General features: G+C 42.1%; 1 protein-coding gene across 2 annotated transcripts in view; it reads left to right on the top strand.

Moving 5' to 3' along the window:
* Positions 1-1,499: 1,499 nt before the first annotated feature.
* Asb9 (ankyrin repeat and SOCS box containing 9) overlaps positions 1,500-15,307 on the top strand; it is a 32,616-nt gene continuing 18,808 nt past the window's right edge. The window contains exons 1-2 of one of the 2 annotated variants that reach the window (XM_036173894.1): positions 1,500-1,710; positions 10,762-10,841. In XM_036173894.1, the coding sequence (XP_036029787.1) occupies positions 1,629-1,710; positions 10,762-10,841 (162 nt within the window). In that variant the 5' untranslated portion in view covers positions 1,500-1,628. The remainder of the gene's footprint in view (positions 1,711-10,761; positions 10,842-15,307) is intronic. The other variant, XM_036173895.1, reaches the window with a different exon arrangement.

The following is a 15,307-nucleotide window of genomic DNA, read 5'->3' as shown; positions in this document are numbered from 1 at the left end:
ATGGAACAATATAAGGCTTTCCAGACTAAGTACAAAATCTATAGGACAGGATGATAATAAATTTACACTGGAGTAAAGATGTGCAAGGATAAGTGTATGTGTGCACAGAAATGCACTAAAAATATGGAGTATGCCACAAGGTGTGTCAATGCACACCTGTAATCTTAGAGCTCTGGAGGTGGAGACAGGCTTGCTACAAAGTTCGAGGCTTGCCTGACTGCATAGTATGCTCCAGGCCATCCTGAGCTACACAGCCACCCTCTAGCTGAAAAAGCAAGCAAACAACATGCAGTGGTTCAAAGTAGTTACTAAATGTTTCAACTGAGAATCCAAACATCTCAGACAGAACCAAATCTCCAGCGTTTGGAAACCAGCCTGTGCTTGAGAGTAGCTCAGAGACTTTTGGGGAGATGATGATAGTCTCTTCTACCTGGAAGAGAGGAAAAGAGGGAGTCTGCAGAGCAAAGTGATGTGGAGCAGGTAGTTTCCTGGTGCAGGAGAATGTCATGGGTGGTGAATAGATAGGGGGCAGGAAAAGCAGCAAGCTGCTGAGGCCGGGGGGGGGGGGGGGGGGGGGGGGCTCTGCTCACACCAGGTTCCTTTCCAACCCATTGGTGGTGACCACATGAGCGATTGCCTGAAAGCAGCACCTGGGAATACGGTGGAAAATGGAAATTGGAAAGTCACTCATACTGAAAGCCTAAAAACTCGTGTGGGCAAACTGAGGGCACCTTTACAGCGCAGCTCTCTTCCCAATGGGCAATTCAGATAGTGGCGCTCTTTCACACCTGTGGTGGTGACCCTGTTCTCAACTTCCTAACAGCAACCATTCAGCTGTTATTTACAAGTAAAATCAAAATGTGTACAGGAAAGGCAAAACAGGGCATGGGATGAACTTGCAGTCCCCCAAAGAGGAAAACAAGTTCTTTCTAGCCCTCTCCACCTCTACCCCTTGCATTTTGGTAACATACAGACACATTTTTCCATAAGACACTCCCAGCAAAATTGAAACCACATGTGCAGATGGCCAGGCTGGGCTGTACATGTTCCTGTACAGGCAGTTCCTCTGAGCTGCTGCAAAAGCAACTTTATCAGCTCTTGGATGCTGGGGCTTGTCTAGGGACACCCCTACGTAGCAAACAGATCTCAGGAGCTTTCTCAACTGCTTCCTACACAAACACCCAGCTCCCTCCGTTCTCCAAAAGTTACAAAGTGTAAATTTCTCTCCTGACAAACTTTGAAGCTTGCTCCCTGATTGGTCTCAGTTTAGTAAAGGACGTGACATCAGCAACTTTGCAGACTTGAGGCCTGGGGGTTGTTGTGGACTTCGGCCGGTTTCCAGCCTGCTAGGTAGAGAGTGTGTGTGTGTGTGTGTGTGTGTGTGTGTGTGTGTGTGTGTGTCTGCGTGTGTCTGTGTATGTCTGTGTCTGCATGAGAGTCTGTTTTGACCACAGGTAGTACTCACATTACCCTGCTTGTGCTGTTCTCTGCTGCAGATTGCCTGGTCCAGGACGTGTGCAATTCAGCCAACCACAGAACTGGAATTTCCCAGGGGCACCAGAAGCATGGCATTCTGGTTTTCCTGAGCAACTGAAGTGGAACATAGTTTGCTGGCCTCCGAGAATACTATGGATGGTGAACACGGGGGCAGGATGGACAAGCCAGGAGGCTCTCCTCACCTCAGATTCCTTTCAAACCCATTGATGGGGGGTGAGTCATAGAAGATATGAAATCAGAGTGCTGGGGAGGGTGGTTAACGTGCTCAAGAGAGAGAAGAGATCTGGGCTATGTCAGTGGGTCTTTCTGTGGGATAGCCAAGGGTAGCTACTGGACAGACGTCCATCCACAGCTTGCTAGTCTGCATTCTTCATGTGGTTATTTAAAAATATACCTTTATCCATAGAGTCATAAAGATGAAACAAATTTTAATTACCACATAACATTTTCTAGTGGTGAAAACTTTTGCTCCGAGGAATCATTCTTTTGTGGGTCAGATGTATTACTTATTAAATAGGAAGTTTAAGAGTTACTTATAAATAGCAGTGTTTTGGTCTCCTGTGTAGTCCAGGTTGGCCTTAAACTCATTATCCTCTTGTCTCAGCCTCTGAAGTGCTGAGATTACATGTGTGTGTGTGTGTGTGTTTTCTACAGGTGTGAATCACATCTGTTGCCTGATACATTGGATGATGTGGAGTCCCATGCATTCACTCACTGTCACTCTCCTGTAAACATTCAGCAGGTTCCAGGCGAAGGAATTCTGGGCCTAAGTGTTCAAGGAGACAGTATTACATTCAGTACACTGGTAGGCAGCCCATAACACTTTTCTATTAGAAGGACACTAAACAGGAGTTCTAAAATGTGTAAAGGGAAAACAATAGAAGGTAGACGATACAAAATGCCTTCCATCTCTGATTGAGGAGACAGACTGGCACATTCTTCCCCCACCCCCTATTTTCCTTGCAAACTGTGCAGGACCCTCAATGGTGAGCAGGGCTTCCATCCACAAAGACAGATCTGAATTTATTAGTATGTATTGGGCACACATTAGGAATAGTAGGAAGGTAGAGTGGTATCAAGACTCGGTTTCACAAAAGGGTTTGATGAGTGTTTTTAAAACATCAATCTAATCATTGTTGGAAATGATGAATTCGGGAGCATTCTGAACAGTGACTTTGCAGCAATGGCTCTTTTTTATTTTTGTTTGTATGTGGAGAAAGGAACTATCCACTTTAGAAAGTGGACAGGTTGTTCTGAAAGACCCCTGACCCCTGGGATACTTTCATCTGCGAGAGGGCTCCCCCAGAAACCAAGATTCCAAACCAGCAGATGCAACACGCAAGAGGAATGTATTCAGCACTGGTGTAAGTGGGCTCTCTGTCCTGGTCAGTCAGAGAGCCTGGAGCAGTGGTTACAAGCATTTTTAAAGGCAGAAACTACAAAATTAGCATAAGATACCAGGTGCCCCAGGTTTGGCCCAATTTAACAATCATCATATATTTCAGCAATCATTTTGTTCCGCGGGAAATTTTGTAACATTAGTCGTAAACTGGTTGGCTCAGGGGAGGTCTAGGGGGAGCGGTTACTCTGGAGGGGAGTTCGCATAGTTACAGGCTTGTGATCGGCTGACATTTGACCTAGTTTGCTGGACTCGCCAGATGGTCCTTATCTTGGGTCCCATTTGAGGAATTTTTTTAAACAGAGACTTATTATTATTTTAATCTATAATTGCAGACCTTGTCCCAAGGCCGACGGCTGGGCTCTGAAACTTTTTACTTATTTCCAGGGAGAGGATGGGTCAGTGTCTAACACAAGCAAGTGTACAGAAGCAAAGTCAGCAATTTGCAATTGTAAAATGTATCTCTAATTTTTTTTTTCCTCAGTTCCAGCTAGGATGGAGAGTATCTTGGAGTCAATTTAGTGAGAATTAATTTGGAGAGATGGAACTGGATGATGAAGATTGTGTGAGTGTGTGTGTGTGTACATGAAAGTGAGTGCATGCACTAAATACTGGAGTGTGAAGGTGGAGGTCAGAGGCCAACATTTGGTATGTTTCACTACTGCTCTATACCATGTTTGTAGAGACAGGGTCTATTTCTCACTGAACATGGAATACATGTTTCGGCAAGACTGGATGGCCAGAGAGCTCCCAGGACGTGCCTTCTTTGCTCCTCTAGCCCTGGGGATAAAGGTGTATGCTCTCATGCCTGGCTTTTTACGTGGATGTTGGGGATCTGAACACAGATCCTTGGCAGGCACTTTACTCACTGAGCCATCTCCACTGTCACTGGATGCTAACGTTTTCAAAGCTATGTGAAGTGGTTTAGGCTTTGTGATTTTGGGAACTGCAAGTCATTGATGGTTCTGGAGCAGAGACCTGGCAATACAAAAGACTACAAGTAGATTAATATAGTACTCCAAGTTAGGATAGATTATGACACACAAAAAATGGCTGTGCTAATCCATTGGCTCTCACATGCTTCAGCATCACCTAGAGGAGTTAAAAGGAAGATGATACTGCTTCTGGGAAAGTGACAGGACTAGAGTGAAGTCTGGATATTTTCATTCTCAACCAGGTCCTAAGTGATGCAGACAGGGATTGTCATGGACCACACTTTAAGAACTGCCACACAAATCCAAGCATGTACCTGATACCGAGGCCAAACTTCCTACATGATGCAGAGAGGGCTTTAATTCTAAAGGAAAGAGAAATTGGATTGTGCTGCTTGATTCGATATTGTGGCAAACCCAGGGAAAGCATCCTAAATTGTCAAGTTTTCAACCTCACATTATGTTAGACAGAACTAGATATGAGGGAAGTTTGAAGGAGTGCTGGCTTAGGAGTGGAGGGAGAAAGGGAGGATGCAGAGTTCTCTTCTCTAGCTATGTTATATGTCCATGTTCATGTATGTGTACATATGGGTATGCATGCATATGTATATAAATATGTGTGAAGATCAGGGGTCAATGTCATGGGTGGTCGTTAAACTTTCTCCACCTTAATTTTTCAAGGCAGAGTTTCTCGTTGAACTTGGAGCATGTTGATTCAGTAAGAGCAGCTGGCTAGAGAGCTGCGGAGAGCCTCCTCACCACTATCACCCAGCACTGGAATTATAGACACATTGCTATAGTCTATTTTTTTAAAATGTGGATGTTGTGGATCTGAACTCATGTCCTCATGCTTATATGGCCAACTTTTTAGTAAGTTGACTGTCTTGCTAGCTCACCTGAGTTTTATTTTGGACATAAAAGTATGAATAACATTGCCGAATCCATGTACCCTGATGATATGGGGCTTAGGTTGGAAATGAATACAGGTTGAGTGTGAGAAGCCTCAGAATGTTCTGCAGAGGGCTTGTGGTTGAAACCCAGTGAAAGGAGACATTTTCCAATGGCCAAGAACAGGCATCTAGGGACAGCAAAGATGTGGGACCAGTAAGTTGGACAGAAAAGCAGAAAGGGATTTCTGATGTTACTACTCCATAGAGCCTAAAGAGATAGCAGTTTTCAAAGACACAGGAACCATAGGACAGATGCCTGGACACTTGGACATATCTGCTTGCTTCCAATCTCCTTCTCTGATTCAGAATGACAAATTCCTTCCCACCTTCCACATCCAGCAGAATCACCGCCTCCATGCAGCTCTCCTAGGTTTTTTCCTCTTCCCAAGTAGACTTTTTTTGCTCCCTGCTTTGCACCAGGTTTGTTTTTTTTTTAAACAACAACAACAACAACAACAAACCCTCAGCAGTAGCTGGTTACGTTTGTTTACCCTTCTGAGGCCTTGACCTTGGTGAAGTGTGGAATGTGGAATATTTAGAATGTTGTTTTCCAAAGTTGGCTCCAAGACACTCAGCTCAGTTGAAGGTACAGTCTGGCACAAGGACAAATCAGAGGGAAGCATAGGCCTAGGTATGGGTCATTCTTTTCTCTGTTCTCTTTTCCAGAGGAAGGGAGGAAAGGATGGGAAGATGGAGAGCCAGTTCTTCACAGAGGTTTGTTTAATGCTCAACTCTGCTGTCCCAAGGATAGGGAAAGAATACCATTACCTCCCTGAAAGTTCTTTGCTAGGAATTGAATTTACTTCCCAAAAGATACTTTGAAATCCTAATTAGCCTTTGCACTTCAAAAAGAGACTACCATTGGGAAAGTGAGTGGCTGCAGGTATAATCACTAAAACGAAGCCTCACTGGCATGGGTTGGATTCTTAATCCCAGAAGATTTCTTTCAATAAGAAAAGGAGAGGGAGCACTTGGAGAGAATGCTATGGAGGCAGAAGCAGTGATTAGACAAGGGATCTATGAACCAAGGGAAGCCAAGGATGGATGTCCAGTGTGAGAAACTATAGGAGGCAAGAAAGGATTCCTTCCAGGAGACTTTGGAAAGGGCATGCATGGCCTTGCCAAAGCTTTCAGACGTCTTTTAGACTTCTAGTCTCGACAGCTGCTAGAAAATACATTCCAGTTTTCTCTAGCCACCTAGCGTGAGGTTTGTAACAGCACTCTAGGAAACTAATTCACACTAATTGTAGACACTTCACAAAATACACTGAAGGGTAAATTAACCTCCCTAATTCCACCAATTGCTCATTTATTAGTATCTATCCATAAGTTTTTAAAAAACATTTTTACATTTATTCCTTTTGTATGTGTATGAGTGTGTGCCTGTGGCGGTCAGAGGACAATTTGAGGGCAGAGGTTCTCTCCTTCCACCATGTGGACCACAGGGATCGAACTCAGGCATCAGGTTTGGTGGCAAGTATCTTTACATGCTGAACCATCTCTCTGGTACAAGTTGGTTTTTGTTAGTTTGTTTGCCTGGAAGCTCATTCCTATGTAGATAATTCCATCTTTACAAATTGAGCCCACTCTATGAGAAGAGGATTTTCACATTTAAGCAGAGAGCAGGCAATAATAGGCATCGAAAGGAAGGAATTTTCAATCTTCTGATGGGGTACTTTAAGATATTGAGACAACTTGGCAGAGGATGCTCTGAGGGTGTCCTGTCTGTGTAAACAGAAGAGGTGATAATGTGAAATTGTGGAGAGCAAGAGGGAGGAGAGTACAGAGAGGGGAGGTGAAGGAGAGGGGAGGAACGGGGGGGGGGGCTGGATGACAGATGGAGTAGATAGGTCTCATGCTTGCCCCAGCCTCTCATCATCAGGATTCTTCTCCAGTGTTGTGGCGTTGGTTCATGCCACTGTGTCTGCCTTTATCACGTCCCAGATACTCCAGTCTCTTTAGAGCAACTCCCTGCCCACTTTTGACCTTGCACAATGTTCCCTAACATGGATGGATTGATTTATGCTACTGCCCCACATTACTAGGGATCTTGGAGCTTCCTTAATAGCTCTTTTTAGAATGTAGCAATTAGTGCACTTTCAATCTCTCCTGAAATAATGGAAATCTTAGAAATTGTTCCAGAAACTATAATAAAATTGAAATAGCAACCTTCCTAATGTTCCACAGGCTTGATAGAGACACTATCCTTTTCAAGGGTAAGTTTAATGACACTAATTGGAGGACTTGTGGAGTAGTTTTGTCATGAGAGTTCCCTGCCCTAGTTTACCCATAAGCTACAATGCTGGATCCATGGTGTTACCAGTGACTTCATTCAGCATCCATTTTGTTTTTGGCAGTAAAACCAAATATAGACCATGGTTGAGAAAATTCTGTGAATGAGTACTCAATATGCCAAGACTGTGTACAATTTGTTGCATACAGTGACTCTTGGATTTCAAAGACTCTGGTGGAGTTGACGGGAAAACGGTATTATGGCATTGAATCTCCCCACCATCTCATGGATAGTCTCCTCCCATGAGCACCACCCATGGTCTGATAGGTACATAGGTCCCCTCTTCTGCTTGTTCTGCTCCTTCTAGCTGGCAAGAAGTGGGGGAGACTGCCTTAGGATTTTACTGGCATGGATTGAGCCTGTAGCTCGGTGCCAACTCCATGCGTGTGCCCTGGAAACTCCTGGAGGAGTACGTTCTAGGTCTTTCCTCAGTTACCTGTCCCACGGAGCAAGTCTCAGCTTTCTGCCTGGTTCTATAGAGAAAGGGCTGTGTGGATTATGTCTATGCTGCAAAATTAGGGCGTTTGCTTCCTCCTCCTTTTCTCCCCCTCACTCCCTCCTTCCATCTCTCCCTTACCTCTTGCATGTGCAGTCTGTGCTGTGTCAATGCTAGAAAAGTGTTATCATATTAATCTTACCAGTATCAATATTTAGGTTGTATATACCCTGGTGTTTTGAGGTATGCTGTATAAACTTAAGAAAGGTTTAGGCTACAGACCTATGTTTTTCTTCCGGCAGTAGTCAAGCCTTGCATATTGTTGATGGAAATATACAGGGGGACAGCCACTTTGGAAATTACCCCCAGAGGCTAAACATAAGTAAGAAGTCTCATTCTTGGTGGTAGACACAAATAATTGAAAACATATGTCTACCCTCAAATGTGGACAGGAATGTTTATAACAGCATTCCTGCTAAGCCTAAAGTGGAAAGAACACAATTTGGCTTCACCTGATGGATGAGTCAATAGAATGTAGTCTATCCATGCAATGGTGGGATGAAGTGCTAACACGTGCTACCAGGTGGATGCGGCTTGGAGCATGCTGAATTAAAGGAGTCAGTCCCAAAGAAGCACATGTCATACAGTTTCACTTAGATGAACTGTCTAGAATAAGCAAATCCTTAAAGACAAGAAACAGATCAATGCTTGTCAGGGGCAGGGGCAGGTGCAGATGAGGGGTGAATGCTAATGGCTATGAGGTTTCTTCTCAAGGTAATGAAAATGGCCTGAGATTGATTGTGGTGTTGGTTGCACAACTTTGTATTTATAATGAAAACATTGGATTATATATAATTCCAATGGGCAGATCGTATGTGGGTTTTAGCTCAATGAAAATGTTTACTAGCTATCTAGATATAGATTTTAGCATTGCCAATCTTGTGGTGTGTTCCCAAACCACACCCTATACTTCTTAAAGATACAGGCTGTCTCTGCATGATTTCAAAGCATCAAATAGGCTTGGTTTTGACCTTGGGGAGGAGCATCATTCTGTATTTGCTGTAACAAAGAGGAGGGATGCTTCCGTGATAACAAACCAAGACCCAGTGTTTGGCCTTCATTTAATAATATAGTTGCAACACTTTAATGACATCAGAACAGAGTTGTAATTTAGGCCCTAAATTACCTTCCTGGACTTTTTAGGGTGTCAAATATAATAATCTTATACAGTATTAAAAATAGAGAGGATTTTAACAACTGTATTTCTTAGCAGCTGAGTGTACATGTACTAAAAACTGATTTTAAAAACCATCCTCAATATTTGGCTTTTCTTGCTGAAGATTTTCTCTGAATGATGTCCTCCATTGTCAACACCCAAAGGATGGGATTACCTGCACTTTTTATTCTAATTCAGAATTTGATCTTTCCAAACCTGTAATCTGAATTTAAAACTCCCTAGAAACAGTAATGCTTTTCCTGAGAGAATTAGGAACCTCTGTGAATGCTGTGAGGATATGTACCAAGTCTAAGATTTTGAAGATAGGAAAGCCATTTCCTTTAAGGTGTTTTGTCTCCAGACCTCAGTGACCCCAGTAAGAAAGCACTGGATGGGCTGCATGTAGTTGGCCCCTCCAGCATCCTTTCATATACTAAATGCTTAATGAGTCCATCTGCAAGGAGGGTAATTTGCTCACTGGGACATATTTTCCAGGACACTGATGGCTCCAGGTGGCAGGCAGTCCTCAGCTAACACGCGTTAGGTACAAAGTGTTCTTGTCTTTCTCTTCGTGGCCTTTCAGTCTGTAAGGCATTAGCAATTCCCCTCGCTCTCAGGCTCTCTTAGCCTTTAACAGCCCTTAAGTGCCCATGCAAGGCGCAAGGAGCAAGGCGCAAGGAGCATTAGACAACTGCACCTTGCTTGCGTGTCGTTTGCTCATCAAAGCAAGGCAGAGCTGGAGCTGATGCCGACTCAAGCAAACCTCCCCCATTGTAGCTTCCTGCATCTGTTTGTTCTGGAAATCAGATGCAGCTTGAGATGAGAAACAAATCTGGTCTATGTCGAAACCAATTATATCTACACTTAATTACAAGGGCAGAGGAAAGCTCAATGTGTTGGGTAGGGTTTACAGGCTTCTTTCCTGAAAAATTTGTATTCCTCATGAATGATGGTAGACTACATTTACTGTTTTAAATGCAACACTTATGGGATGTAATCAAGACACTGTTTAGCGTCACGACAAGATAATAATAGTAGCTAATATGTATTGAGCCATGGTTAAGTATATTTCTGTCTTTAACCAAAATTAAACTGGGAGTTAGAGTTTATTCAGGGGGCTACTGTTTAGAAGAGGTCAAATGGGTCTGAATTCAGAATGTTCTTTTAACCACATCAGCACATTGGTTAGAAGGGAGGGCCACAAATAATGCCACAATTTCAAGGTTAGACTAAATTCTGACTTGTGCTTAATATTGGGACAGACGGTAACCTACAAATAGATACAGTTCTGCTTAGATTTGATTCCGAGCCTAATGGTGTATGTAATTATATGATTGCTGCTATTAGTGCATGCTACTGTTTGCTGAGATGCCAAAGTTTGTGTTTCATGCAGGAATTGAGACTGGCAACCACAGCTGAACTCGCTAATGCTGGTAATTAGCAAAGCTCTCACGTAACCAAATGAACCATTTGCCTTTGAAACCAGTATGAGAATGGAAGTTTAGTCATCTACCTGTCATTCCAATCTGCCTCTTTAAAGTACTAATTTCAATCAGATTTGTTTTTTAAAGGATGCATAAAACCCAAAATTGTATACATTTATGAGGTACCTTGTCATGGCTTGATCCATGTTGGAATCATCTTATAGATATCTGTCTCCTCAAACACTGATTGTTTCTTAATGCTAAAAACATCAAGAATTTTGTAGCTTTTTGAAATCGGTATCAGGCAATTCCTATTTAAAATCACCCTAGGGAGGAGCAGTGGACCACAGTGTCTTGTTCCTCTAAAATAGTGACTTAGTATCCATTAATTAATCTTTCCTATCTCTCTTCTCATCCTACTTCCCCAGTCTCTGGTGACCACTGGTCTCCTCTCCGTTTCCTGTGTACGAGCTAAATCATGTTGTACTGTTTTTCTGTGCTTGCCTTATCTCATTCAACATGTTTTTCCAGTCTGCCTCTTTGGTCCTTAGTTTGGGTGCTGATCTAAGCATATTGGTTAGCATGATGTAACCCATTCCTCCCTTTCCATGCAGATGTCATGTCTGATTGGTCACCTCTGCACGATGCTGCCATCCATGGATGCCTGCTGACCCTGAGGAACCTTATCAGCCAGGTAGCTCTGAAAATAACAACAGAATCAAGTATATCCCATTGCTAAACCAGACTGAGAAAAAAGAAATAACAGAGAAATAGTAAGACAGACATTTCCTCTTAAGCAAAATCAGAAAAATGAGATGAATCTCACTGTAATAACCATTTCCTTCTTTGTAGGCTATCATAATGTCAGTGTTTTGTGAAAACCTAAGCACATGGTGGAAAGCATGTTAAATGCTTGTTAAATGAAATTACCAGAAAGTGGTAATTTATGTTCCTTTCAGCCTTTTTTCTAAATAAACCTTGTTCTTATATTTATCAGGGGGAGATGGTTCAGTCAGTAAAGTGCCCAGTATAAAGCATGAAGGCCCAAGTGGGAATCCCCAGAACCCACATAAAAACAACAAACAAAAAAATAAACTGGGCACAGTGGCACATGTTGTAATGGTAGCACTCAGAGGACAGAGATGAGCAGATCCTTCGAGCTACAGTCTAGTCAGTTGATGAGTGCTGGGTTCCATAAGAGAGCCTGTATCAAAAGATAAGGTAGTGAGCAAAAGTGAGAAAGATACTGATTTTCTACCTCTAGCCTCCATGTACACACAAGACACACATGTATATGCTCATACAGAAACACACATGGACTTGTACCACATGAGCAAATTCATCTTGCATTGTATGGATTTTCAACTGCAGTAGATTTGTCTCTCAGGGACAATTTGCCACCATTGGTCATCATATTAGAGTGGTGCTAATGCATCTAGTGGGGAGAAAACAAGGAAGTTGTTAAGGGTCCTGCAGTGTACAGGACAGCCCCTGTGTCAAAAATTAGACAGCTCTAAATGTCAGAGGCACAGTGCTTAAAAACTCCCAATGTGCTTGAAAATGTCCTTTTATATATGTAGTCTTATATTTTCAGTGATATTTTCAGTTTGATCAAATCCTTAGTTGCCTGTGGCTCTCAACAATTTGATTTTAGTTTTCTTCTCCTTAGGTGTAATTTGCCTGTACTTACTGATTTTTGTTGGTTTTGAATTATTAGAGTCCTTTGCTCAGACATTGGTTAAAAAGCAGTTTACATCCTAACAAAGTCTTTGTTCAGAAGAGTCTAGTTGCTAAAATGACATTATGTCTGGGAGTCTCTCTCTCTCTGTTTCTGTCTCTGTCTCTCTGTCTCTGTCTCTGTCTCTGTCTCTCTCTCTCTCTCTCTCTGTGTGTGTGTGTGTGTGTGTGTGTGTGTGTGTGTGTGTGTGTATGTGTGTAGAGTTATGGTTGGAACCCAGGACCTTGTCCAGGACAATGAATGTATCTTGCTCTTTTGCAAGCCAGCAAAATCTATGAACACATTATTAAAGAAAAAATTTAAGTACATAAAATATAAATCAGGGAAAACCTATCAAAATATTAAAACAAATGTGTGATGTAATAACATATGGATTTTTAGATTGATTGTCAAAGTTTTAGCTGTGATTTTTGAAACTACCATGATTTCTAAGCAGGGTGAGACTATCTTAATTATGATTCACTGAAAATATCTGTGATAGCTATGAATAATAATGCTATTAATTTCAGAACACATAAAAGTGAAAATAAAAGTGAATTCAGAAAACACCTCAATTTCATGGATCTATCTAAAATAAAAAAATTGTCTATAAGAATACTATTTCCAATGAAAAATTTTTATTACCCTAAGCTACTGTGTTAAGGTAGTTTTGGAAGTAGCAGCCCATTATAAATGGATTCTAACACATAACTATAGCTAAAAGAAGTTAGATTACTTAGGTAAAATGAAATAACTTATGCTATTTGGATAATACAAAAAATGATCATTGGTACTTTTATGTATCACTTGTTTTATTTGAGTTTTGTCTATTTTATTTTTATTTGATGTTTATGGGTGTTTTACCTGCATGTATGTTTGTATACCATGTGTGTGAAGTTCCTCAGGAAGACAGAACAGGAGGCTGTGTCCTCTGGAACTAGTGTTATAGATGATTGTGGGCCACCATGTTGGTGCTGGGAATTGAACTCAGGTCCTCTGGAAGGGCAGACAGTGCTTTCCACTGGTGAGCTATTTCTCCAGCCATATGTATCACTTGTTAACAGGAAAGGTGCTTGTTTATATTTGATATTTATATATTTACTGACAATCAACTTAGAGCCATGCCTTTATTTAAATTCTATCAGGGCAGTTAAGTGAGTAGTCATGTTTGGACATCAATTCCTGCCTTTATAAAATGTATCTTCTAACACCCACCTTTATTAGTCCACCTTAAAATTCAGAAACAAACACTCATCCCAATATAGTGGCAGGATACCATAACCATGACTTCTTGCTAATGAGTGTTTGAGTCAGTTGACATAAGCTTGACTTGGCTAGGCTCATCTCTAAGCTGTGACACACATGTCCCTCATCCTTCTTTGACCTCTGGCAGCCTAAGGGATTTTCTTTTCTTGGCAAAAGGCTGTTGCATAGCAGGACAAGTTAAATCATCCAAGGATGGAATGCTTCCAATCCTGGTTTATGCTACATCTGCTAACATTGAATTGGGTAAATCAAATCAAAGGAAGAATATATTTTGTCAACTATGACGTACATACCGCAGTGAAAGTAGATGCATTAACCTGACCCAAAGTGGCAAACACATACACAGAATACATGCTTCTTGGGCCAGTTAATGAAATGTTAAACACGTGAGAGAAAACTGAATGTCCAGTGTTAGATGTCAGCTCAGCATCCCTTTGGGTACCAGAGGTGGGATTAATCTGGATGGCATCTAGATGTTTTCTTTCTTTGCCTGCATGGGGATTACCCAGGTATATTTTTCTTTGTGGTAATTCACTGAGATGCCACTTAGGATTTGTGAGTTGTTTAATATATCTGTTATATTTCAGTAAAAATCATTAAAACCTGACAATTGTGTTTGTTAGGTCAGCAGAAAGTAAGCTGCCATAGATATAGCACTGAACTTAATTTTGTGCTTTCCCTGCTGTGTGGCGGAAGTCTTTAAAATTAAAGATTCATCACTGGGCCTGCTAATGCATGACTATAATCCCAGATACTCAGGAGCTGAGGCAAGAGGACTACAAGTTCAAGGCCAGCCTAACATATGAAGTATGTTCAAGCCCAGTCTGTGCAACTCAGATCCTATCTCCCATTTTCAGAACGGGCTGGGGTGGGGTGGGGGGATGGCTCAGTGGTCAAAGTGCTTGCAGCTCAAGCATAAGGACTAGAGGCTGGATCCCAGAACCCATTGACATCAATGCCAAGTGGGGACTCGGCCCACCTGCAGTTCCAGCCTCAGAAGCAGAGACAAGAGGCCCCCAGAGCAAACTAGCTGGCAAAATTGGTCCTGTCTGCAAGCTCTGGGTTTGACTGATAGAGCCTCCACCAGTGACTAAAGAGGAAGTTGTAATTCTAGACATTGACCTTTGTTCTACACAAGTAAGTGTGACCACATGCAGGTGCAGCCATATGTGTACACTCACACATATGCAAACATTCACACACACATGCGCATAAAACACAAACATGAAAATAGAAACAAAAGACAAAAAAGAAGGCAAAAAGGGACAGAGCACTTGCCTAATGAATGACAGGTTCGATCCTGAGTACTGTAACAATGAAGTAAACAAACAACTTGCTAGCTGAATTGAGCCTGCTCTCATTATGTTACCACCACCCTGGGATGTAGCCTGGGTACCAGGACTTTTTTGAAAGCCTCCTACATGATTGCTCTATGTAGTCAAAACCAAGAAACAGCTCAGTAAGTTCTCACCACAAGCAAGTATGGAAGAGTAGATTTTTATCCCATGGAAACTTGAGGAAAGCTGTTTATCCTTCTTGCCTGTTTAGGGTTTCTAGTGCTGTGATAAAACACCATGACCAAAAGCAGCTTTGGGAGGAAAGGGTTTGTCTCAACTTATACTTCCAGGCAGCAGTTTATCACTGAGGGAAGTCAGGGAAGGAATCCAGAGGCAGGAACTGATGCATAGGCCATGGAAGAGGGTTACTTACTGGCTGCACTGATAGCTTACTCAACCTACATTTTTTTGAGAGCACTCAGGACTACCTGCCTAAGGGTGGCATGGCCTACAGTGAGCTGGGCCCTCCCACATCAATCAAGAAGAAACACAATACAGGCTTGTTCACAGGCCAGTCTGGTGGGGACACTTTTATTTTTTCAACTGAGGTTCCCTTCTGAAATGACTCTAGCTGTTTTCAAGTTGATTTAAAATTAGGTTGCACAGATACCCACTGGGATCTTTAAAAGGCTAATTAAAGATCAGGACAGAAACAAAATCACTTGCATTTAGGACTGGCAGCTGACTGAAGGCTAAGTGAGAAAGAAGAAGAAATCCCAGATAGTGTTGGCCTGGCAATTAACTGAGTGCTAAACTTTTGCACCCACCATTTTTCAGTCTTCTTAATAATCTTAGAAGGCAGGTGAAATTGTAGCCATTTTACATATGAGCATGTTGAAC

The sequence above is a fragment of the Onychomys torridus genome, chromosome X (assembly GCF_903995425.1).
Source record: "Onychomys torridus chromosome X, mOncTor1.1, whole genome shotgun sequence".
In the NCBI taxonomy this organism is placed as follows: Eukaryota; Metazoa; Chordata; class Mammalia; order Rodentia; family Cricetidae; genus Onychomys; species Onychomys torridus.
The sequence above is the reverse complement of the archived record's forward strand: the minus strand, read 5'-3'. Positions and strand labels throughout refer to the sequence as shown.